The sequence below is a fragment of the Stegodyphus dumicola genome, chromosome 8 (assembly GCF_044657685.1).
Source record: "Stegodyphus dumicola isolate Sdum_Otavi_A_Nest chromosome 8, ASM4465768v1".
In the NCBI taxonomy this organism is placed as follows: Eukaryota; Metazoa; Arthropoda; class Arachnida; order Araneae; family Eresidae; genus Stegodyphus; species Stegodyphus dumicola.
In genome coordinates, this window is record NC_140775.1 from 110373479 (window position 1) to 110399181 (window position 25703).

Consider the following 25703-nt stretch of genomic DNA (forward strand, 5'->3'; position numbering starts at 1 on the left):
ATATAAATAAATAATATAGAAAACTCTAAAAAGAGTGAACCCATAGGTAGTAAGTTTAATTGCGAAAATTGTTTAAAGTAACTTGAATGTAAATTGTTAAAAATATTTTACGGGGACTTGAATTAAATCATGAAAAACCAAATTTCAATTGGAAAATCAAATTAAATTAAAAGCAAGTAATCATTGCCATTGATCGGAAATTAGTTGACTTTTCAAGAGGAATAAACCAACTCCCGTTCAGTGAACAATATTTAATAAATAAACACGAAGGTGTTTCGTCCTTTACTCAAGTAATAAGGTTATGCCAAACTGGCAAATTAAGTTAGGCTAAATATTTTCGAGAAGTGAAGGGATCCAGAACCAATGAAGAGCACGATAGAACACATTCTGATTAAGGATTTTCGCTAATACAATTTTGAATGAAAAGCAGTTCATGCAGTAAAATTGATAAATTACTTGAGTAATTGTCCCCCGACACCCTCGTCTTTATGCATTTTAATTCAAATCTATTTGTAAAAAATTAAACATTGGAAATTGAATTATGAAATATAACTCAAAGTAATTGAAATAAACATTAGAAAATTAAGAATGCAATCTTTGCAAAAACAAATAAAATAACAAAATTGAAAATTAAAATATATATAATACGAAAAGGGAATGTACATGAAGATATAATGCAATATATATACAATAAAGTACAATAATATGTACTTTATTGTACAATGCAATAAAGTACAATGTATATATATATATTAATAGTGAATTTGCCAATTAAAACCACGTGACTTAAATTTTTCTTTGTATATAAAACTCAATAAGTTGTATTAAAGGAGGCTTAAAATTATACTTGCCGTATAAATTTTACTATGTCTGTTACGATTTGGTGATTATGTCTTCATATCTGTCGTTATTAATTTAAAATGGCTCTGGCCTCCCTTTTCATCTTATTTTTCAGTTGTCCGAGTTATTATAATTCCAAATGACTCGTATAATTGGAGTTCTGGTGTAATTAAAGTGGCTGAAATTTGTGCAGTAATAGAAGAAGGTATCAGTTAAAAAGTTACACCCAAGACGTCCTGTTCGATTATTCTCGTATCCGAAACAATGGATATAATAAACATATAAAAACGTCAAAACATCCTGTTTATTTTGATACACCTATAGTTTTAGGATTGTCGTTACACCATTTATGAGCTGTAATTTTTTGCTCTTAAATCTTCGCAAACATTCTTCCAGAATAAAGACTCGTATTTCATAACAACAATCATAACCAAGAATACCGCCGAAATTTTTATCGTAATGTTTGTGTATATCATGATTGTGTCCGATGACGACGATAAAAGCCGTCTCTCTTTAAAACGGTTTTGTCGTAATTCAATACTACAACAATCAAATTATTTGTTCGTGCTTATGGAACAACTGTTTCTGAATGTGTATATATACTCCCTGGTGAATGTTATGGACACAGTTATAGTTTCTAAATATTCACAAAGAACACTAGTGTGTGCAGTGATTGCATATCATTTTATAAGGTAAGTGGAATTTTGAGGTTGTAGGAATAGTTGATAACGTCTTTTAAACAACTCGAAGAGGTATTTTCTGTTTTCAGTAAGGAAATTTCGTGCTATTGGTCAAAATAAAAAATATTGGCATTTCAGGCAAATATGTGTTGCAAACAATGTAGAGAAATAACTGGCCAGCTATGTCTTGAATAGTTCATAGTTCACAATTCATTCCATAGATCTTCTTCAGAGAGGCAAGGGCCTCAGAATCTCTTTCGTATCTCCAAATCGGAACTTATCATTGAGTTTGTGTATTTGTTTGCCATTTCTTAAGCTATAGTGTTAAGCTAAGTGTTATAGTTCTTAAGCTAAGTGTTGACATTAGCGCTAAAATTTTTAGTGCTAAAGCTAGAATTAAAATAACTTTCAAGTATAAAAATTTATAAATTTTAAATCGCTTCGTCTGTTAATCAATAACAGGTTAATTAAACTCAAAAGTAAATTAAAGATGATATGGTTTTTGCCAAGTTCAGAAAGTTTAAGAACTGATTATACTAAGGCTTCTTAAAAAAAAAAAAAAAAAAAAAAAAAAAAAATAGAGTTTCACGTTTTGACCAATTTGATTTACGTTTTACGTTACAAGTCACGTAAATGATAAAATGATGCATGGTGATGTAACATAAAATATCACTTTAAAAATTTCAATCCCGCTAAAAAATGTTTCTGAAAACAGAGTTAATGATATAGCTTATAATAGCTTATAAGAAATATAAATATCTCTTATAAGGTCCATGGGGTCCACTTCATTATGTAAATTTTAAACTAGCATTCGGGCAGGGGAACACATTGCAAATAAAAGGAAAGTAAACATCTTTAGAAATGAAGAAATTAACATACAAATGATAATGACTTAATCTGCTATTACTGCTATCCTACGCAGTTTTCTTTTCACTTTATAATTTTTGTAGATAGTTCTGTTTTACATTTGCATTCACGGTTTGTGATTGCAACGTTTATATCCAATTTAACAATAAATATATTTTTTTCCTTTCCTCTATTCTTTTTCCTTTTTCTTTTTTATCTTAAATGGGCGCTAGCCCAAAAGGGTTATTTATTTCGTTTTGGCATTTTGCGTTGGTTCACAATAAAAGTCTTAATCACTTTTCCAATTGTTGCTACCAAATATTAGATCCGTGCATTATATTTAAAGAAATTCTGTATGAATGGAGGTATGTTTCTCGCAATGTGATAAAACAATGGTACCTAACGACATCAAATTTTGAATAACGTAGTCTTCCACTCGAAGATGGGCATCTGGAAGCCCAAATTTCGAATTTGTTTTGTTATCTATTTCATATTTTGTAAAACTTTAACGAATTTTTGATTAACAAATTCAACGATTTCGAAATGTTTCATTAACATTAACATTCGTTCATCTACAAGCACAGTTATTTTTATGCCCGAGGTTTCTTTACATTTCTTACTGGTATTATGTTGGTAAAGTAGCAACGTAAAGACGTTACATTGTCTAACGCTATTTTGCGTCGAATGATTTTGAATGTCTGTATCACTTTTCAAATCCCGTTTTGAATCCTCCGTTATATATATATATATATATATTTAAAAAATAATAATAATAATTAAAAAAAACCCGCCTCTTTGGGCATAATATAAAATCTGAAAACTTTCAGTCCCCCGCCCCTCCTTTTTTCAGCCCAGAAGGGCAGTTATTCTCAAAATGGCATTTTGGGACGGTTCACTATAAATGTTCGCTTCACTTGTCAAAATGGTCGCCACCAAATATTATCGCCCTGTATTATATTTTAAAAAAAAAAAAAATTAAGTAACGAAGAATCTACATAAAACGTATGTATGTTTCTCGCAATGTGAAAACACAACGGTATCTAGAACCATCAAAGTTTGAACAATGTAATCCTTCACCCGAATATGGGCATCTGTAAACCCGAATTTTTATTTTCGAATTTGTTTTATTGTCTATTTCATATTTTGTACAACTTTAACGTATTTTTGATTAACAAACTCAACGATTTGAAAGCAAACAATGGTAACACTGTATGAAAAAAAAATTATCTCCAGCGCGCGAGTCTGTCTATCCGAAAATTTAAAGATATGCTGTTTTTAAATATTTTTAGCCCAAAGGGACATTGGCTGAAATGCTCTCGAAACGTGTATGTGTGTGTGAAGGAAAAACACGGCCCTTTGGAAGTAATATAAAATCTTTCTTTTATTTATATATATATTTTTTTTAAGACAAGGCATCAATAATTTGCGCCTAGTTAATCTGCTTGCAGCTAATCGAGAACAGACTGTACCTCGATACAGAATCCTTCATTTGGCATAGGAATCCATTTTATAATAATAATTCCGATTGATGAGATCTAAAATGCAATGACTTCATAATTTATCTAATTGATAAATTTATGAATAATTTATCTAATTGATAAATTTATGAGTATTTTCAATGTTGTAATTCATAAAAATATATTTCTAACGCATTCTTCATACATTATATAACTTGTGAGTACTTTTTTTTATATAAGTTTAAAAAAATGTGTAAAGTGTTTTCACTAACAGAAGCTCGTGGATTCAAATATTTAATTTATTTTATATGCATTAATTACCTTTACATAACTGTATGTCATATTTATTGTTTCAATGTTAAAACACAAACGAATCTTTATCAGGAAAAAATACTACATTCTAATTTGTTTCGAAACAAACCATTACGCTTGATTATTTTATATACAGAGTATTTTAAACATGCAGTGTACATGTAACATATCAAGAGCAATAATATATCAAGATGTAACAGAACATATGAGGTATAACATATAAATTTCGAAACAAACCATTACGCTTGATTATTTTATATACAGAGTATTTTAAACATGCAGTGTACATGTAACATATCAAGAGCAATAATATATCAAGATGTAACAGAACATATGAGATATAACATATCAAGAGCAATATGTATAACAACAATATGTTTTATGGCATCTTTCAATTTTGGCAGATCTCATGGATTTGACGTGCACACCTTAAATTACAGATAACCCCCAAACTATAAATTCATCGAAGTGAGGTCGGTGGATCGCAGTGGCCAGAAAACTTCAAAGCTTCGAGAGCTAAATGTATCTTGAGACGTTGTACACGTTGAAAACTTTTTCCCCAAAATGGCGGACTCTAGCCATTTATAGGCGTTAACACTCCTAAGACCGGAATCGATGGTCACTTTATTGTGAAGGCACCTAATAGGTGGGCCACCGTTACCTCCTATGAAGGGAAGGGTAAATTACATTCATACCTTCTCTGGGATTCGATCCCGGGTCCTTCGGTACGGCAATCAAAGTCACTAACTACTTTTTCGTTTGGGCAGTTGAAAACTTGCAATTCCAATAAAAGTGTATCTTCCCTTTAACGTGTGTGTGTGGAAGGGGGTATTTTTCCCAGTAATTTTATTTAAAATGTTCATATTTTGTATATCCATCTCTATTATTAAATAAGGAAAAATCTGTATGGACATAAGTTCCTTTCACTGGGGGGGGGGGGATCGGCGGCGCTTAGAGCCACCAAATTTTTAATACTCTTAGTCCTTCATGCGGACGTGTATCTTGAAGCCTGAATTTTGATTTTGACAATTTTGTTTTAACTTTATTTCACATTTTGTGCGAATTTAATGAGTTTTTAATTAACAACTCAGTGACTTAAAGGCACATTGTCACTAGGCAAAGCGTAAGATATTTATTATTTTTAATCTAGTCGGAAAACTGGGCGACTCGGATATATATTGCAACTCGGTAAAGTGGAACATATAAACGTTTCAAATTTAATTAGAAAACTTAGCAATTTAACAGTAATGTTTTACCGGTGCTCGAAATAATACGTAGGTTGATCCAAAAAAAAAGTTTACAAGCAGAAGCATTTGAAACGTAATAATTGTGGAGCGAATATTTCCACCCAGGGTGGTTGACAGATGTCGCTAGTTGTCCTACAGTGGTTCTACGAGTAAGTAGCGTCAGTACGCAGACACTCAAGAGCGACAGTAATGGCACGACGTCTAGAAAAGTGGTCTCGCATAGAGGTGCGAGACGTAATTCGATTTTTATGGGCCAAGAATGTGGCCGCATCCGAAATTCACAGACAAATCGTTGAGGTATACGGGGACAAAGCAATGCGTAGACAAGAGGTAGCGAAATGGTGTCGTTCTTATCAAGCGGGCAGGGAGCATGTGGAAAACCGCAATATGGAAGCGAGCGGCCGTCCAAGTTCTTCAAGGACGGATATCAACACGGCACGTCTTGAAGAAATCATCCAAAGGGATCGACGAGTAACCGTGCGTAAGATTGCCTCAGAGTTGGACATGAGTTATGGTAACGTTCAGCGTATCGTAACCGAGTAACCGTGCGTGAGATTGCCTCAGAGTTGCACCTGAGTTAAGGTAATGTTCAGCGATGATGTTTGGAATATCGCAACCGATGAGTTGCGATATTCCAAAGTTTGTGCCCGCTGGGTTCCACGTGTGTTGTCCGCAGAGCATAAGGCCACTCGAATGATGTGCAGCCTCACATTTCTTCAGCGATATCATTCAGACGGCCAACACTTCACTGATCGCATCGTTACCGGTGATGAAACATGGCTTCATCACTTCACCCCCACATCCAAAAGAGCCACGATGGAGTGGAAACACGCTGGATCACCGACGAGGAAGAAGTTTAAGGTCAACTGTTTAACCCTCTGCCGGTAAAGTGATGGCAACCGTTTTCTGGGATACGACTGGTGTTATCCTAATCGAGTATTTGGAGTGTGGCCATACCATTAAGGCCGATCGTTATTGTGCCACCTTAACGAAATTGCGTAAAGTCATCCGACGCAAACGGCCTGGATTACTGAGCAAAGGCGTCATTCTTCTGCAGGACAATGCCAGGCCCCATACAGCTCGCCAGACTCAGGAATTGCTGCAAAGGTTCAAGTGGGACGTCTGGAATCACCCCCCATACAGCCCCGATTTGGTTCCAAGTGACTATTTCATTTTTCCGTCGTTGAAGCTATACTTATCCGGAACACGGTTCACCTCAGACGATGCAGTGAAAACAGCTGCCGAGAAATGGCTCAATGAGCAGGGCCCTGATTACTACCAAGACGGGATAAACAAGTTGGTCGAACGTTCTGACAAATGCCTAAACAGGTTTGGCGATTATATGGAAAAGTGAAGGCCAGATGTGTCTCTTGATTCCCATTTGTATCTTGTTTCTATTGTTAATAAATACTTTTTCATTTGCCTTGTAAACTTTATCTTGGATCACCCCTCGTATATTTTCATCTTCCACTTGTCACTGTGTTCCCATTCTCCCAAGCGTAAGATATTTTTTTCTTTTAAATTTAATCTTTCTGCTACTGTTTAACAAATTAAGCGATTTAAGATTTTATAAACGCAGATTTTAATCTCTATTATAATTACTACCTGGACATGCGGAATTACACTAGTTGAACACATTAAAACTATTGTATAATTTTTCTCTTTTATAATAATTATTTTAGGCGGCTGTTGACGCAAGAGACTCGTATACTAAACTTGTATGTAAGTTGAAACATGAAATGAATTAAGAAATTGTAGAAAAGGATGTGCGCTGTTAGGAGCAATAAAAATATATTTTAATGTTGATCAAATATGACAGAATTTTATACTATTACATTTGTGGCGGACATACTGAGATTTTTGTAACACTAAAATATACAAATGTAGATAGAAACAAAACTAGCCATCGTAATGTGAAGCAAATAACGAAAAATAGTCGAAAAAAAGTGTGGGTAGCGATGGGAATTTTTGTTATCATTATCTGAATTATCATTTTGAAAATATACTGAAATGGCACTATCTCATTTTATATACGGACAAAGATTTACATAAGAATTAGAAATTTCCCAATAGACTTTTTACCAGTTGTCAGAAACTTATTTTATTTACGGTTACAGCCGAAAACATCGCAGACGAAAACGTCGCGGAGAAAACAACGCAAGGCGAAAACGTCGTGCTACAAAACATCGTGGGAGAAAACATCGCAAAGAGAAAACATCGTGGTACAAAACATCATCGTCGAAAATAAAGCGCTTCAAAAACTTCGCAGTTTAAAAAAATCGTCGTCGAAAATATCGTGGTAAAAAATAAAGTATCTACAAATTATCGCATGACAATAACATCGCAAACATGCTTTTTCAGGTTTTAATAACTATACATGGATATTCCCGTAATGATTTGTGAGCACAAGATGGAAAGAAGGATAATTTTTACTTTCATATTTTTTATTAATCAATAAATTTTTGCTGAGAAAATAAAAAAGAAACTTAAGCATAGAAAATTAATGCAACTTATAGCATTGAATAGAATTTTAAACCGACATAGTTAACTAACAAAGGCCATTAATAAATCATTTTTTGTAAAGTTTTCACTGGTAATTTTTCATGAAAAGTATAATCTATAAGTTGCATTTAGTTTTCTATGCTTAAGTTTCCTTCTTACTTTTTCAGCAAAAATTTATTAGTTAATAAAAAAAATGTGAAAGTAAAAATTATCCTTCTTTACACCTTGCGCTCACAAATCATTATGTGAATATCCATTTACAATTATTAAAACCTGAAAAAAGCATATCTGCGATGTTATCGTCATGCGATGATTTGTAGATACTTTATTTTTTACCACGATATTTTCGACGACGATGTTTTTAAACTGCGAAGTTTTTGAACTGCTTTATTTTCGACGACGATATTTTGTACCGCGATGTTTTAGAACTGCGATGTTTTCTCTTTGCGATGTTTTCTCCCACGATGTTTTGTAGCACGACGTTTTCGCATTGCGTTGTTTTCTCCACGACGTTTTCGTCCGCGATGTTTTTGCCGCGATGTTATCGGCGGACACCTTATTTACGGTACTCATGGTATAAAATCACATTTGTTACAAAATAGTATACAGATTAAATAACTTTTAATATGATTCTTTGTTATGCTGATGAGAAATACAGTTTTATGCTTATAATGACGAAGCTAAATGAAAGATCTTATGCATCGTCGACTTGCAACTAAGTCTATTTACGACGTACAGAATTTTATCGCAAATGGAAAACAAAATCACCTTGGTGTTAATAAAAAATTGAGCTGTGAACAAATTTCTAATGCACAATGTGTTATTTTTAATATTTAAAGTTTTATTCCTTATCTTTCGTCTTCGTTACGGTGTATTCACTCTACAATTACTAAAGATTTAATTTTTTTTTTAATTTAAAGAATGTTATCGCAAATGGAAAACAAAATCACCTTGGTGTTAATAAAAAATTGAACTGTGAACAAATTTCTAATGCACAATGTGTTATTTTTAATATTTAAAGTTTTATTCCTTATCTTTCGTCTTCGTTACGGTGTATTCACTCTACAATTACTAAAGATTTATTTTATTTTTTATTTTTTTTTTTTTAATTTAAAGAAACCATGAAGAGTTTTGCTTTGAGTATCATCTTGGTGATAGTCTGTTTAGCGGCATTCTACCCTGAATCCAATGCTCAACATGCTCACAGCAAACGAAAATCCCAAACACGAATGGCACAGAATGGCATATCGCAAGGTGGAGCGTCATCAAGTGGAATGTCTCCAGGTGGTATGATGCCACAGGCAGGTGCACCTATGCCTATGCCAATGGGAGGAAGTGCAGGCAACGGAGGAATGGCTGGTGGCAGATTCGGTTTCAGCATGGGAGGAGGCATGGGAAAAAAGTAGACTCGTTAATCATAAGGTAATTATTTTCTTATTTTATTTCTTTAGGGTAATTATCTTCTTTTTCTTATTTAAGTATGAAACAAATTCAAATTTGTACTATATTTCGTTAAAGATACTCTTTCTTGGTGTCTTGAAGACCAGCACATCAATTTAAAATTGCCATTTTTCAGTCACAAAATCCCCTTTACTCTTCCGTACCACTTTTTCTATTCTCCCCGCTCACTATTCAAGAAGAAATTTGACTTATTACATCATTCTGAGCTTGTACTTTTAGACTTTTACTATTAAGCAACATACTTGATGAAAACATCAATTTGTAAGATTATGCTGTATCTACAAGCTAGTATCAGTGTCCCATAACCCCTATAAGATTGGAATTGAGTTATCACTTAAGTCTGAAACAAGTGATCAAGTCTTCACAAGGTTAAATTAACCTTTTTATACAACTCTTAAATGAACAGAAGGCACCATACTTGTGCGACTGATGAACCTCCGCTAATTGCAAGCATTCAAATTAACATAAGATAAAATTAAATTAAAATGTAGTTAACTTAGTCTGACACTACCTATGCGCGCACAATAGACTACTCCTGGAACAGCCTAATTAAGCCCATAGGGCCATTTGGCATCAAGTGGTTGTCCTGCTTCATATACGCAAACAAACAAACCATAGACTACTTAAGCTGGCTCAAGATAATTAATTAATAGCACTTATTTTAAACGTCGGCTAGTAAGATTTTGAAGCCGGAACAACTTTGGAGAGCTAGCTGTAGTATGTAACTGCAATGCCAGGCTATCAGAAGCTCTAAAACATTGAAATCCTCGACTCAAGTACACAATTAGTTTGCACCCTAGCTCATAATAACTGGCTAGTGAATATAAAATCCTACAAATAAGTCATTCATGATTCCCGTGTCAAAAAAAAAATACATTTTATATAATTTTAATATTTCATTAGTTGACAAATCATTAGATAATAGAATAGGCTACTGACATATAAAAATATAAATTTCATAAAGAGTAAAGTAATAATTCTTAACATGTACATCACAAAGGAAAATTATTCATTGTTCTTAAGCATTTGGAAACAACTTCCTGATTAATTTAATGTGATAAAATTAAAGATTTACTGAATTTTATACATCTTTATAAATATTTATTTGAAGTTATTAATCATTTGTATTATTATTTTACCCATAATCCAACAGATAACTTGAAGCAATTTATTTTAACTAAAAATCCTACAGTCTCTGCCACCAAAATTTAAATAATTTTAAAGCAAGGGTCGTAATGACAAAGGTAGACAATTTTACAATTCTACTACTCAGATGGAGCCAAATCTTTTATGAAGCTTTTATATCTAATATTTTTTTTCTTTCTTTATATCATAAGATCTAATTTAGGTTAAAATAACACTCCGAACAAAGATTAATTTAGAAGTCAAACAACAAAAATCAACATAATATTTGCAAATTTTCCAGGACTAGCTTCGGTGGTTTTACCGAGTCATCATCCTCAACTGCCAAAGTGCAAATGAACGAGATAGAATTTGGTGAAAAGATAAGATAAGATAAGAACAGCTGGACAGGATTTAAGCTACTGGCGCCATCTATTGATGAAACAAGAAAACTAAAACATAATTTTCTTAAAGGCTGAATGTAAAGATGGATTGGAATTAGGGTCGTTAACTAGAACAGAAAGATTTTTTTTTGAATGTGAAACGCCTGTAGAAAATCTAATTCACTAATGGAAGACGTTTCTTGAATAATTTTGGCTGCAGAAAAATGGAAAGTGTGATTTTTCGGACCAACAGTGCTGGGCAACAGAGGACTTCTGTTTTTCCTAATATATGTTTCATGTTCTTTAACGCAAAATTTTAAGGCTCTCTTAGTATGACCAATGTAAATTAAACCACACTGGCAAAGAATCCTGTAAATAAACCCAGGAATTCATATCAGGAATGGGGTCCTTAAGTATGGAACTGGGAATTTTATTGATAGGAGAATAAACGACCCGAAAGTTAAGTTTCTGTGTAATACGTGCAATTTTACAGCTAATTTGATGGACAGAAAGGGATGACGACAGAATTCTTATAATTTTCTAAAAGTAGTGCGTGTTTTTTGGTGTACTGAGATGAGAATTTTTTAACTGCTTGATTAATACTGTTGGATGAAAAGCTCCTGTCAATAGCAACTGCTTTTAAATAATTGATCAAGAGCCAGTTTGGAGAAGACCCCTTGAAGTGCACGGAAAACAAAGGACTAAAATGAAGCTAGCTTCTGTTTAGTCGAATGACATGATTTGAAGTGTGGTGGAAGGCAATACGTAGCGGAACCATACGGGGAAGTTTGGAGCTTCAAATAATTTTGATTCATAATAATGCATGTAGATATCATCCAGGATGGGACTAAGAGAGCTTCCCATGGCTGATCTTTTTGTTTGGTTGTAATACTTATTTTGGAAAACAAAATGCGTTTGTTTCACAGTTGAGTAAGGGAAATTAGCTCATCAATTTCAATTTAGGAGAAATTAAATTCACGAAGTCGGTGTTCTAGACATCTTAATGCCCCCGCCACTGCATTAAGATGTCTATAAACCAGGCAACATAAATAAATTTTACAGAACACATTTTACAGAGCAAGTTCGTAAAAAAAAAGACATTCCAGTTACTACTTAAAATTTAAAAATCTTCACTAGTAAACATGCGCTATCAGCTTGAGCATTTTGGCAGCAATGGAAAGCAGCTTGGAGCAATTCCAGTTTCACTTGAACAGAAATAGATAAATTTCTACTATTCTTTAGTTTGCTTTTGAGTCATTCGTTTAGCTACAAACTAGTCTCAGGTCAGCTACAGCAGCTTGTTAATTAAGTGCTTTGGCTGCCAACTTCGCTCATGCTCGTCATGTTCATCTTCGGAAGGTTTTTTTTCCCTCCTTCTTTCTTGCTCGCGCAGTCTGTTGGTTCAGATTTGGCATTCTACTGTCCCTGTTATTTCTTCCAGAAAGCTATCTGGGACTGTTGGCTTGTTGCTTTACATCTTCTCGCGCAGCTTATCGCGGAATCTTTTGGATCTTCCTAGAATTTCCTCATCGCCAGGTTGACCTAATCGCTTTTTCCATTCCTGGCGCAGCTAATTGCGGAATCTCGTTGATCTTCTACAATTATCCTGCTTTTGGGAATGGCTTGGCGGCTTGTTTCCGGGCACTATACTGATATTGAAACCGAACGCTGCGCTTTCTTTTCCTCTGTTCTCTTTCTTGTACTCGTGGGTCTCCGGACTATCTTTCCGCTATACCAGTAATGTTTCCCTTCGGCGTTTGTTTATTCCTAGACCGCTTTGGAGTTCCAATTACGCCGGACTGTTTTTTCTTCCATGACACGTTCTCTACTGACCAAGTTGCACGCGTTGTTCTGTCTACCCCGTCACTGGCCTAATTCATCCGAGATGGGTTTGGATGAGTTTCTTCAGAGACTGTTGTTAAATCTTCCATTATTTACGGCATATTAATGTCCGCCCCTTCATATAAGGGCTAAACTGATCGAAATTTGCCGTGACTACGGAACTGTCTTTCCTTCTGATATAACTAAAAAATGACCTTCAAATTTGGGATAAAACTTGGCCTGCTCTGCGAAAGTTAATGAATGCTTAAATTTAAACACTTCAGCCAAGACTTTAGAATTTTCCTTAGGCGTTTTCCTTATCGCAATAAAACTCTGCTTGATGCGGGCTTTATCTGATTTGTTGCCTTATCGACTATCCTCTGAATACTTTTCTGTCATTTAAAATTACTACCAAAGAAAAAAAAAAAAAAAAAAAAAAAGAAAAAAAAAGAAAGAAAGAAAGAAAGAAAAAGGTTATAGAACTTTCTGTCCAAAAATAATTCTGCAGGAGTGTTCTCTGTTGTATTTTGTTTTCCCGACCCGGGTAGGTGAGTTTGTTGACATAGATATCCTCCGTGAGTACTATGTACTACGTAGGGATCAGCCATCCATGTGATCATTACGTGGGCCTATTACTAAGAAATATAAGTTAAATTTTTATAATTCAATTTTTCAAGCGGAGGTTTCTTCCCTTCATTTTTCCTTCAAATGGATAAAGAATTATTTAAAAACAGGAACATAATTAACATATGTACTGATAGTTTAATGAATTAAAGCAGCTTGGAGCAAATTGGAATTAATTTTGAATAGTAAACAAACTGTATTTTGTGCTCCTGGAAGACCAAAACTAGGTTCTCCAAGTAGTAAGCACAAACGATAACATCCAGCAGCTCAGCCGTGTCCCCCCCCCCAAAAAAAAACAATGCGTACAAGAAACTAATTATATGTTATTAAAGCTTCTCTAATCCAAAGCTTCAGACCTCAGTAACTAAAGCAGTTACGTAACGAAACTAAAAAAAAATAATAAATACTATAGGCCTAGAATATTCAAACTCAAAGTTTTCTCTTATGTTCGAAATCAGAATAAACTAAATAAACTAAGATATTTTTAAAACTTATAATTGACTTCATAATATGAAATGATAATAAAAGAAACAATATAAAATAATAATAAAAGAAGATAATATAAAGGGAACAGAAAAATACATGAATCACAGTCACATCACATACAAAATCTAAAGCAGAATTCTCACTGTTGGCTTACTGCTGTTAAGACTTTTTTCTTGATAGAAACCTTGTGTTGTTTATGTAACTAAAACTCTCATTTTTATGTCATTTGCATAAGTGTCATGTAATCTTTATTTTTCTCAGACTTTTCTCATTTTTCTTTCAAGATATCGCAGATATAGTTCTCATTCTGCCGACGCCGAAAGCAATCGCAAAATTTTTAAATACATCTGTAGCATCAACAAATAAAATAATTAACCAAGATTTACGCCTTAAAAAAGCTAAAGACATAATGTTCACCACTTGTGCCGAAAACATATGGCTTACAGCAGAACAAATTATAGAATCCTGAATGAAAACCTATTTAGCAGGAATGGAAATTTATTTAGCAGGGGATAAACTTAACTAAACTTATTTAGCACGGGATAAATGGAAATACATTGTAACCCTTGATGTTGTTGGTTTACCTAAATGACTGCAACAAAAAATGGTCTATTTATTATCGCAAACGAGGAGAAAAAATTGCTCAAACCTGGTTCTGTCAATGCGAATAAAGTTTCTGTAAGGAGTTTGTGAAAGTAAATTATAAGAGCAAAGCCGATGTTTCTCCCCCACTCCGGACCCGTCAATGGAAAAGTCATACTCTACGACCTGGGGACGATTCTCCAGATACGTTACAGATTGTCTCTATTCATATCGATTTTTTAAAAAGCACAGCGGGTTACAATTCTTCCATCATATAATTTAAAATGAACTCTTCCTATTCTCATTAAAAATATATCGTAAAAATATAAATATTGTTCTGAGAGAGAAGGCACACCGGCCAATATATATATAATCTGCTTGAAGACTGTTATAGTTAAGCTCTGGATAGTATCCAATTTCTGTTTGAGACGCAAAAGTTCCACTGAGCAGCAACTGTATGCTTCTATGCAGTTCATAATTGTTGGAATAAAAGCATTTTCATATATAATCCTCAGGGTGGCATAGCGTGTTCTTATAACCCTCAGGGTGGAATGTTTAAACAACATGCCTATCTCTAAATACCATTCTCCTACAATACGCCAGAATTTTCTCAGTTTAACTATGGATTTCTTCAAGATGAGACATAAAGTTGAGATTATTGTCAGTTTTGATACCCAAATATTTTATTTCCTTCTTAAAACTAACGTTCTGATCTTTGTATTTTAACCTAGAATTTCTTGTATTCTCGCCACCCTGGGGGAAAACAAATTCTGCAGGTTTTGTTTATATTTAATTTTAAGTCTTCTTTTATCTTCTATGCCTCCAAATTTGTATTAAGTTTAATAAAGAGTTTTTCAATTCTTTCCTTTGTTGAGGACCACCAGATCATCGTCATAGCCAAAAAAAAACTTGATATTTTATTTAATTTCATTTTTAACTAATTACTATATGCAATGAGATTCCAAAACAGCGGAGCGCTGCAAGCCTCCTGTGAGCAACCTTTGTAAATTTTCATGAGTATGTAATTATTCTTTCCTCCAGAATCTAAACAATTTAATGTTCTGGTAAAGTAGTCTTGTGATACTGAAGATGTCCTTCGAAATTCCAGTATCAAAGAATTCATGAAGAAGAGAGGACCACAGTATAGAGTCAAAAGTATCGCTCACGTCGAATAAGAGTGCAACCACGTGTTCTTATTTTCAGTTAATTCTTACATAATTTACAGCATGGTAGAGTACATCTTCGATGCTCTGCCCCCGAGGTGCAAAACATATTGGCTATCAGATAAAACATTTTTAGCTTTCAATAAAAACTCTAACCTGTTGAAAATAAGTTTGTCTAAAACTTTTCGAAGGACTTACAAAAGACATATTAGTTATAACTGTTGTTTTTCTGGTATTAAAGGCAGCTTTGCTATTTTCCAAGTCCCGGGGAAAAGACTATAACAAAAATACGTATTCCACAATAGTTTTAAAAACTCTGAATAATTTTAAGGCAACACTTTTATTATTTCAATATATAGTCCATTCAGCCCGGGGAAGTTTATTTGTCTATATTTATTTATGCAATGTTAACTTCATGTAGTTGATGGCAAACTGCAAAGATTTTATGGTGCATTTGTGGAGGAGGTGTGCTATCGCACTGCTTGTGAAAATAATTTTAAGTACAGAATTACAAAAAAGCAATAACAACTGTGTACAGTTTTGTACCAGTATTCCTGCTTTCAACGGAACAAAGCTGAAAAGTGAAGTTTTAATGTAATTAACAGCTGTTTTAATGTAATTAACAGCTGATTTTTCACGCTTATTACTTTAACAACTCCAACCATCTTTCATCGTACACCCACATGAACACTGCTTAGTAATTTCGCAATTGGGAAGCATTTTTCTAAATAAAATTGCGGCATAATCGAAAGCATTCAGCAGAAGTTTGTGCTCAATTAAAAGGGCAGTAAACAAGCATTCTGCATTAACAACTTTTTGGTCCTTTGTTTCCATAAAAAAATTTAAGTTAACTTTTTTTAGCCCAGTTTTTTCCCTTTTGTGTTTCTGTACGCACATGTACACTGCAGGAAAGAAAAGAGGCGGGCAATTCTATATCTTCCGTTGAATTTGATGTATATTTATTAATCTCTCTTTTTTTAATTAAACTTACTTGATTTCTTCTTCCAGAATTCGAAATTTAGGTTTAATTCTAATATAATTCGCAGATTTTTTTATTATTTAATTTAAAAATTTGTATTTTTAAATGTAGAGTACAGTGAGTTAACTTCTGTGTGTATACTGGAGTAGCAGGAAACTACACAGGAGAAGGGTTAAAGTACCCTTTATTAACTCTTTAAATTTTGCAATGCGTCAACTCGACGCTAACAAACTTCGCCTCTGCTTGGTCGGTAACTGAAAGTCAGATAATTGAAACTAAAATTTGAAATATTAACAAGTGATAAAACTAGCCTACAGGGCTCAGCGAGATCCCGTAACTTAAACCCCCTTTGAAGCTAGTGGCAGCAGATAAATGCAATTAAGCCACTTGAATCAGCAATAAGCAAACATACAGACGGCAGCTAGAGCCTAATTCTCTCTTTGTCGTACCGAAACTCGGCTTTTAACTACTTCCTTCAAATTAGAAAATTTGCATATCCTTCCACGCGCTACAACATTTAACTGTTCTGGCACTGAAAATTAGGAGAAGGAAAGCTTACAGGTAAGGTCTAAACTCAAACTTCAAATAGTTAGTTAAAATAAATAAAAATCCCTACAGTTGCCGATGCAGACTTGGAAAAAGGTCCTTAAAGACCTGTTACAAACTGTTAAATTCTAGAAAAACAGCCCTGAGCCCCGTTTACATACAAGAACTAAACTTTAATTTAAGTACAATACAAATAATTTGTTTTCATCTAAATTTTCCGTTGTAGAATCCATCGTTCTTAATCATTAGGGCAATCAGTCTTGTCCTTCCAGTCCCCTATGAATACATATTTCTAAACATACACTAAATAGCACTTTACATTTACAAGCATTGAACCTTTTATCGAGTTTCTAACTCTTTAGACGTTAATGTAATTTTCTTAAGTTTACCGAAAATTGCGGTTTTTAAGGGACACAAGTATTTATCCATCGCTCGTAAACGTAATATTTAATTTGACTAAAATTTCCTCACTTCAAGATTTTCTTGCATTTAACTTTTACACTTCAATATTTTCCTACATTAACTTTTAAACATATTTCGAAACTTTTCGCACTACATAATTATTCTAATATCTTTAGAATTTAAACATGCATTTGCCTTAGCACTTATTTATAAACTCAGATATTTACCTTAGCACAATAGATATTTTCACATTTTGCAATCACATACTTATAGCATACTAGAGAATAAAATGAGAGAAAAAAATTACTTGACATTTTTCTTCTCACCAAAAGGGCGAACCTAAAACAAATTTTCATTAACAAATACTAATACGAAGTTGCTTGTATCCGGCTAGAACTTTTGGCGTGTTAACATAAATAGTCTTTCGACAAACAAAACCTGAACTACTCGTTCTTTGCATTAACATTACATTTCTACGATACATTTTAGCTTTGTGCTTTCACCAAATAAACTGAACTAACTTTAGTCCTCCACAGAGACAATTGACTTGAGCATGAAACTTCGTACTAAAAGATTAACATGTTATTTTACAGACAGGAAGGATTTATTGAAAATTCACTTATCTTTGTGTTTTGTTGACTGGTACTCCATCATCCACTTCCTGCAGAACTGGCAATTTTCATTCTCTGCTTCCGTTCCAGTGGCTGAGTTCGGTCTTTTTTTTTTTTCTCCCCTAATCATAGGTTTCTTAGTGTGGAATGGTGGTGGCTCCTGGTTTTTTTAGTTTGTTGGCCGTAACGTTGGTTCTTGGAACGTACGTCGTTGACGACTGTTGCATGGACACTCTTGGTTGCTTTGCGCCGTGTTGAGAGCTTTGAGCAACGGCCGGTATCTTTGTTCTACCCAGCGGTGGTGTTGTCGTTCTTTCAATCAACCGCGCCTTCGCTGTATTCTGGTGTTGTCTGCTGCGAGACTTTGTCCGGGCACGGCTATTCTTCTTCCTGCCTGGGGCCTTTCTTCTGGACGAATCTGTTTTCTTAAATTTCTTGCTCGTTGGAGCTTCCATCTGTTGCGGCGTTCTTTTTTGGGGAACTCTTCGAGTTGTCTGCGGCCTTATGATCTCATCGGTTCTTTTCTTTTTCTCAGGGGGTGGAAACGCTGCTGGGACCGAAAGCGCTATTGTTACTGCTGCCTCTTCTGTCTCGGAAGCCTGCAAAAATCTATTTAGAATATCAAAATCTTTTCTGTCGTAATACTTCTTTAATTGATCCCAGAGTCGTAGCTAGGGTTTTCAGCGGCCAGGGACAACCGAAGATTTCGCGCCCCCTACTGCTTGCCAAGGATGGAAAACATTTAATTCTAAAATGTCGTAACATCAGTTTGGTGCCCCTTGGATTCTGCGCCCTGGGACAGATGCCCCCCTTGCCGCCCTCTAGCTACGCCCCTGATTGATCCGGACTGGTCTTTATTCTTTCACATGAATCTGAAGTAATATAAATTACTGCCCCAACGATCTGTTGCATGATATAGGGACCTTCAAACTTGTGTGCAAACTTAGATACAAAATTTTCTGAAGCCCTAGACAGGGTGAATTTTCTTTTTAGAACCTTACCCCCCCTTTGAAATCTGCCTCGCTGCGTTTACTATCGTAATATACTTTTTACCGCTCTCTTTCTACATCCGAGTTCTTTAACGCTTCATCAATTAGTTTTTGAATGTTCGCCTGCTTAAATTCAGGCTCCCGTTCTTGGACGAAAAATAATTTATCGAATGGGGTCAAAATCTTTCTACCCAGAAATAATTCAGCGGGCGTTTTTCCCGTCGTGTCATGTTTGGCAGTTCTTAAAGCATATGCTAGTTCGTCGATGCAGCCATCCCAGCGCTTATGATAATTTTTAACATAACTTCTAAGTATTTTAACTATATTCTTATTCACTCTTTCCGCGATGTTAGATTGTGGCCTATAAGGGACCATTTTCATATGCCTTATGTCAAGCCCTTTATATAAATCTTCGAAAATTTGACTTACAAACTGCCTACCATTATCACTTATTACTTTTAACGGTGCACCGTATTTTAAGATATACCTATGCAAAATCGCATCTACGACTAATTTAGCCGACGCTCGCTTTAGCGGAATTATTTCTGTTTATTTAGAGAAATTGTCAACAATCACTAAAAGATATCGATTTTTATTTAACTCACTTTGGGGAAAAGGGCCAAGAAAATCTATTCCAAGAATTTCATTAGGAAACGTCGCGCGAATACTATTCAGGTACCCAGCCGGGCTATAATTAACGTCGTTAATTAACTGACATAATTTACAGGACCTGACATAGGCAGTTACTACTTTCTGTAGTCGAGGAAAATACTTCGCCTCGCGTACCCTACGCATCGTTTTCCTTACCACAAGGTGGCCAGCGGTCCGGGCGCCGTGCAATTCTTGCAAAATGCTTAGCCGTAGTGCGGCTGGGATGACTGGCCTATATTCGAAGTTTTCATTCGTAGACTTGGTATAAAACAACAAATTATCTACAATCTCGTAATTTTGGGCTCTATTTCTAATTGCGGTAAGATATGGATGTTCGAAATTATCTGGATCCTTTAAATAAGCATAGATATTATCGAATTCTGGATCCTTTATCAATTCAGAAGTGATAGTTTCTCGGGAATCTAAAACGTTAGACGTCAAAACTGCACATTTTACTTGATCCCCATTGTCATCTATCTTGATTTTTGATAGCGCGTCGGCCACGGTATTCTCTTTGCCTGGAGCATGCTTAATTATTAAGTTGTACACTTGTAAGGCCCATCTAATTAGTCTAGGAGTTAAATTCTTTTCCGAATATAAGCTACCTACGGCGCATGGTCTGAATATAGTGACAGGCGCTTTTCCGAAATATACCCGGAACTTCTGACCTGCCATTAACACTGCTAATGTTTCTCGTTCGGTCGCGGTATAATTACGTTACGTGATGTTTAAAGTTTTACTAAAAATGCCAGGGGATGCTGATTTTGCTTTAACACCGCACCCACGGCATAATCTGAGGCGTCACCCGCAAACTCCAAGTTATCATCGCCCTCCGGGAACTTTAATATCGGTGCGTTAATTAAAGCTGATTTCAATTGTTCGAAAGCTGTGTTTGCATCAGCTGTCCACATAAACTTTTGACTTTTTTTCCGTTTTAACATTAGCAAAGGTTCAACAATGTTAGCGAAGTTTTGAATAAACGTACGGTAGTAAGGGTATAGTCCAAGAAAAGATGACAGCTTCTTTGCTGTATTTGGCGGAGAGTAATTTTTAATAGCTTTAATCTTGGAATACTCAGTCTCAATGCCTTTAGCTGAAATTTTGTACCTTAGATATCGTAACTCTTTGGTTGCGAACTTGCATTTTGATGCATTTACGGTTAATTCCACTTCCTTCAATAATAAGAAAATTCGTGGAGGTCTTTTGTATGTTCGTCAATAGTATTGCTTGTTATGATGATATCATCTAAATAAATTAAAATGGATTTCCCGAGGACACAACGTAAAATAATATCCATGGCACGTTGAAAAGTTGAGGGTGCCCTGCAAAGTCCGAAAGGCATACGTAAAAACGCACAAGTGCCTGTTTTAGTGATGAAGGCAATTTTATTTACATCTTCAGGTTTCATAGCTATTTGAAAATAGTCTGAAGTAAGATCGAGAGTAGTCATAAATTTTGTAGATTTTATTTTCCTAATAATCTCCTCAATCACCGGTAAAGGGTAAATCGGAAATTTAGTTAAACTACTGAGTTTTCTATAATCTATAGCAAAGCGATATGCTCTGGGATCTGTAGGGGGCAAATTATTCTTTTTCCTGAAGAGCACAACAGAGCTCGCATATTAACTATTTATGGGAGCTATAATTTTATTTTTTAACATCTCTTGTATGTGGTGCTCAATGATGGCCTCTTTCTCCTTATCGTACCTGTACGGTTTCGCTTTACAAGGTTCAGTTGATTTTAATTCAATAGAATGAGTTACTATCTGGGTGTTCCCTGGCTTATCAGAAAATAATGAAGAAAATTTACTTACGATTTCTTGCAGCTTGGCTTTTTCATCTTGTTTTTAATGCTGGAGATCGATTTCTGGAATTTTTTCAGCAGCTTCCACCACCCTTGAATTTGAATTTCGTCAATCGGCGCAGTAGAACAGGAAATAAAGAATTATCCTTTTTTTTTTTTTTTTTTTTTTGTTTTCCGCAGTGTACATCGGACCTTTCACCATGGGAAATCGAAAAATCTTCATCATGGTCCATTTTCTTGATGGAATAACACAAAGAAAGCCATCCGTATCTATTTTTAAAAAGTACGAAGGTATTTTACTTTTTAGCATGCGAATCACACACATACTGTGTGAGTTTGTGGCAAGCTGAAATTCAACACTGCTTAAAAGTAGTCTGGAAATCTGAGCTTTGTGTGCTGGAACGTTTTCATGCAAAACAATACTTGCCCATTTGCCACATTTTGCCTTGAGCTTGCCCACTTGCCATATTTTACCTTTATGACTCGTTGCAGTTGACTTTACGGGTTAAAATAATAAACACTTGTTATCATAGAATTATGTGGCATATAATCAATAAGCAATATACCCCCTTCCCTTAAAAAGAAAAAAAATGGCGCTAAATTTCCTCGGCAAATTTCTAGGTTTTGAACCTGAGATTGAGGAAACGCTTGTGTTTATTTTCCAACATATATTCCTTGGTTTTAATACACATATCAATGGTCACATTGTCACTAAACCTTGGACACTCTTCATTGTTAAACACAGCTGCCTACCTTCTGACAATGGCATAAAGTAGGCTACAGAATTCCTCACTTTTATTCTGAACGAGAAACCTAGTGAACTGATAAGCGAATAATTGCTTAAATCCAAGAACAGAAACGTAAACTCAAGAAGGATTAATAACCCTTTGTTTTATTCAAAATAAGATTAACATTCGGCCCCTTTCTCAGGGCGTACAGCAAGGCCTCCACTTGGGCTAGAACGCTTTAACCGAAGCTAACACAATTGTAAAGTATTGGCCCGTAATATTAAATTAGCCAGCGAACTATCAAAAGGCACGTAATACGGCCAACAGTAATAATAGCTTAGAGAGACGTAACCCAAAGGCAAACGCATGCTATGCAGGAATCCTCACTCTTTCTGGCGAAGTCAGTTGAAGTTGACTAAATAATATTCTCTTTCTCATTTGCATTTAACGCGATTCTAAAAACTCATTCTGGTAGTCTGGTAGGAAGTTGTAAGATGAAGTCAGGAAAGAAGCATAAACTTAAAATAACTGTTATAAAAACAAAATATACCTTACAAGGTATTGCAAAACCAAAGACTAACTATAAGTGCATGATATAATGTGCTTTTTTTTTTTTTTTTTTTAATTAAGTACTCACTTACCAAACGGTTTTTGATATTTTCTGCATTACATACTGACAACATTTAAAAGTCCTTCGAAAATCAGATAACAAATTATGCAATATCCTCACGTTTACCTCCTACAGATATTACATCACACTCAAGCTTGAATCACGAACTGAATACTCCTTGTTCTTACAATGTTTTTGTAACAGAATATATAAATTGCATGAGCAATATAACTATATTCCTGAATTTAAAAAAAAATTTCTTTAATTATGCTGACATTTTACTTGTTTATTTATTTTACTTGTTCATTTTTACAGGATTCTGAATTTCAACAATATCCCATTTTGTTGGAACTTCTTGAATAATGGTCTCCACATCATCTGTTGGCTGGAATATTATCTATAGCTTAACAAATAAAAGCACCATTTCTTGGTTCACTGAAAATTATAAATTTGTTGATGAAGTTACATATCAAAACACATTCAAAAGAATATTTAGAAATATTTTAAAGGGAAATTAATGTTCTGAGTAAATCAGATCAGTGTAGTTCAGGCAAAAAAGCAAGATTTCTAAAATTTGAGAAAATAATTTTAATTTATTATTTTACACAAAAGACACACACTATAAAGTAAAGTTCTTATTAGCATTAAACAGCTAATTTAATATATAACAGCGCTCTGAATGACTTTCATTGTCACTTCTTTCAGGAAGTTTAAATGATAATATAAAAACTAGAGGTCTATTTAATGTTTATTTCACGTGTATTTTTTAAATATTAACTACTTGCAAGGTTAGTCATCTAATATAGTGTAGTTAACACATTCATTTCAGTTTGTGAATCAAAATTCATTAAATTCACACAAAATAAAAAATAAACGATAATTCGGGCTTTGAAACGCACATGTTCGGATGGAAGATTATATGTGTTCAAAATTTGCCAATTTTCCAGAATGCGAGGAACATATACACATATAGTATTTTCATTATTCAATATGCTAGCATTTCTCGCAAAATATTTCTCAGATCACATTGAGTACCAGTTAAACATTATTATATCTGAAATGGTATATTGGCCTAAACAATAAATGGTAGACATAACAGTCCAACAATTGTCTGTTTTGTGTAAAGAGCCTTTCTTTGGATCTAATTATATTCTCCTATCCATAACTTTTCATCCAATTCTTTCCTTTACAAAGCATCATGAAATTCTTCATTCTAGCCAAATCGGTACGTAGCAATTTTGTAAATACAAAAAACACAATAGTTAGTATTGTCAACTGATAAAGTTAAATCTTTACTGATAAAAATCAAATAAAAAAAAATGTATCTAAGTTTTATTTTCAAATCAATCGCCAGCATTAATTTCCCAATTCGTTATAAAATGGTATAAATCAGTATGTTTAAAATTATATATCAGTATGTTTAAAAGTTTATTACCATTCGAATTATACAGAGTGTTTCGAATTCAACCGATAGATTCAGCAGGATGATAGGAGACGATGAAATATTACTATAGAACATGTGGTCGCAAACGACATTCAGTGGTTTCTCCAAAATCGCATAAATAGACGTCGAGAGACAGTGAGCCTGACGAAGAGAGCGACCAAACAAATACAAGAATTTAGGAACCTGTGATTGAGAAGAATTCGTATGCAAATTTCCAACGCATAAGGGAAAAATAAAAGGAGCAGTCGAGAAGAAAAACCCTTCTCGTATGCAAATGTCCTATACGTATGGGGAAAATAAATGGAGCCTGCAGGTATTCATTAGTGGGCATTGCAGAATTCGCGGGTATTAAATTTTATTTGGAAACAACATGCCAGATTACACGAACGAGGAATATGCGGATAAGCATCTGATTTACGGCCAAGCAGGTGGTAATGGACGCCTAGCAAAGATGTACCAAAAGCAATATCCGACGAGGCATTATTCGCACCATGCCACCTCACGAATATCGATCGACGGCTGCGGTAGACGGGATCCTTCCAAATAACGAGGCGTAACGCAGGGCAAGAACGCAGTATGCTTACACCTGAAACAGAAAAACGAGTATTGCAATGGTTTGCCGTTTGCCCGTCGAACCAGCACACAATTGGTTGCAGTTAAACTAGGTGTACGTCACAAACTAGTGTGCAAAGATTGTGCGTGCAGAAAACATGCACCCTTTTCCAGTTCAGAAGGTCCAACTCCTAAACGACGCCGACTACTCCCTGCGAGTAGAGTTCGTTCGCTGCTACTGTAACGTATTTTACAGTATTTAACAAAATAACAGATGATCTTCCTAGTAAAACATAAATTTTATTTTTAGTTTACGGAGATATATAAATTTGAATACAATCTTTTAGTTACAAATTTTTCATACATCAACTAGCTGGTAAAACTTTCAGAATAACAATTTTAAGCTACTTCTTACGTTGCTGAGCAATGGTTACATGATACAAATATGTCGTTGCTACTCCAATAATAAATATAGTTATTTGTTAAATAATAAAATATTAAAACCTCTCCTTCCTCCAGACAAACTTTAATTTATATTTTTATAAATTAAAGTTTACAATTTTTTTTTCAAAACAACAGAATATCAACACAATACATAATTGAAATACTACATATAACATAAAAATATACATTAAGGAAGAGGGGAAAGAATAAAATAATTTTTTTATCTATATAGGGAAACAAAATCTTCAATCAGGGCAGGAAGTACGACTTAATGCGTCTACAATTTTATGATTTTTACCGCTTCGTGTAATTGTAAGGTTGTAATACTAGTGCCCATCTCATAAGTCGTGGCTTTAGACTCACATTATTTTTGAGCCAAGCTAAGTGATTATGATCGATTATGATCAAAAATTTAGTA

General features: G+C 34.4%; 1 protein-coding gene and 1 long non-coding RNA gene across 2 annotated transcripts; both read left to right on the plus strand.

The window, feature by feature from the left end:
- The first annotated feature begins 1377 nt into the window (after positions 1–1377).
- Positions 1378–23294, plus strand: LOC118184870 (uncharacterized). The gene is made up of 3 exons (XR_004757500.2): positions 1378–1532; positions 9001–9306; positions 23161–23294. It is a non-coding gene; the product is annotated as an uncharacterized LOC118184870 (long non-coding RNA).
- LOC146995922 (protein GVQW3-like) lies at positions 5572–5925 on the plus strand. Its single transcript, XM_085823015.1, has one exon. It carries the CDS (start codon positions 5572–5574, stop codon positions 5923–5925), a length of 354 nt encoding a protein of 117 aa, XP_085679141.1.
- Positions 23295–25703: the final 2409 nt, after the last annotated feature.

Excerpts from the sequence above, each read along its gene's own strand:
- LOC146995922 (XM_085823015.1), top strand. The coding sequence starts at position 5,572 with ATGGCACGACGTCTAGAAAAGTGGTCTCGCATAGAGGTGCGAGACGTA.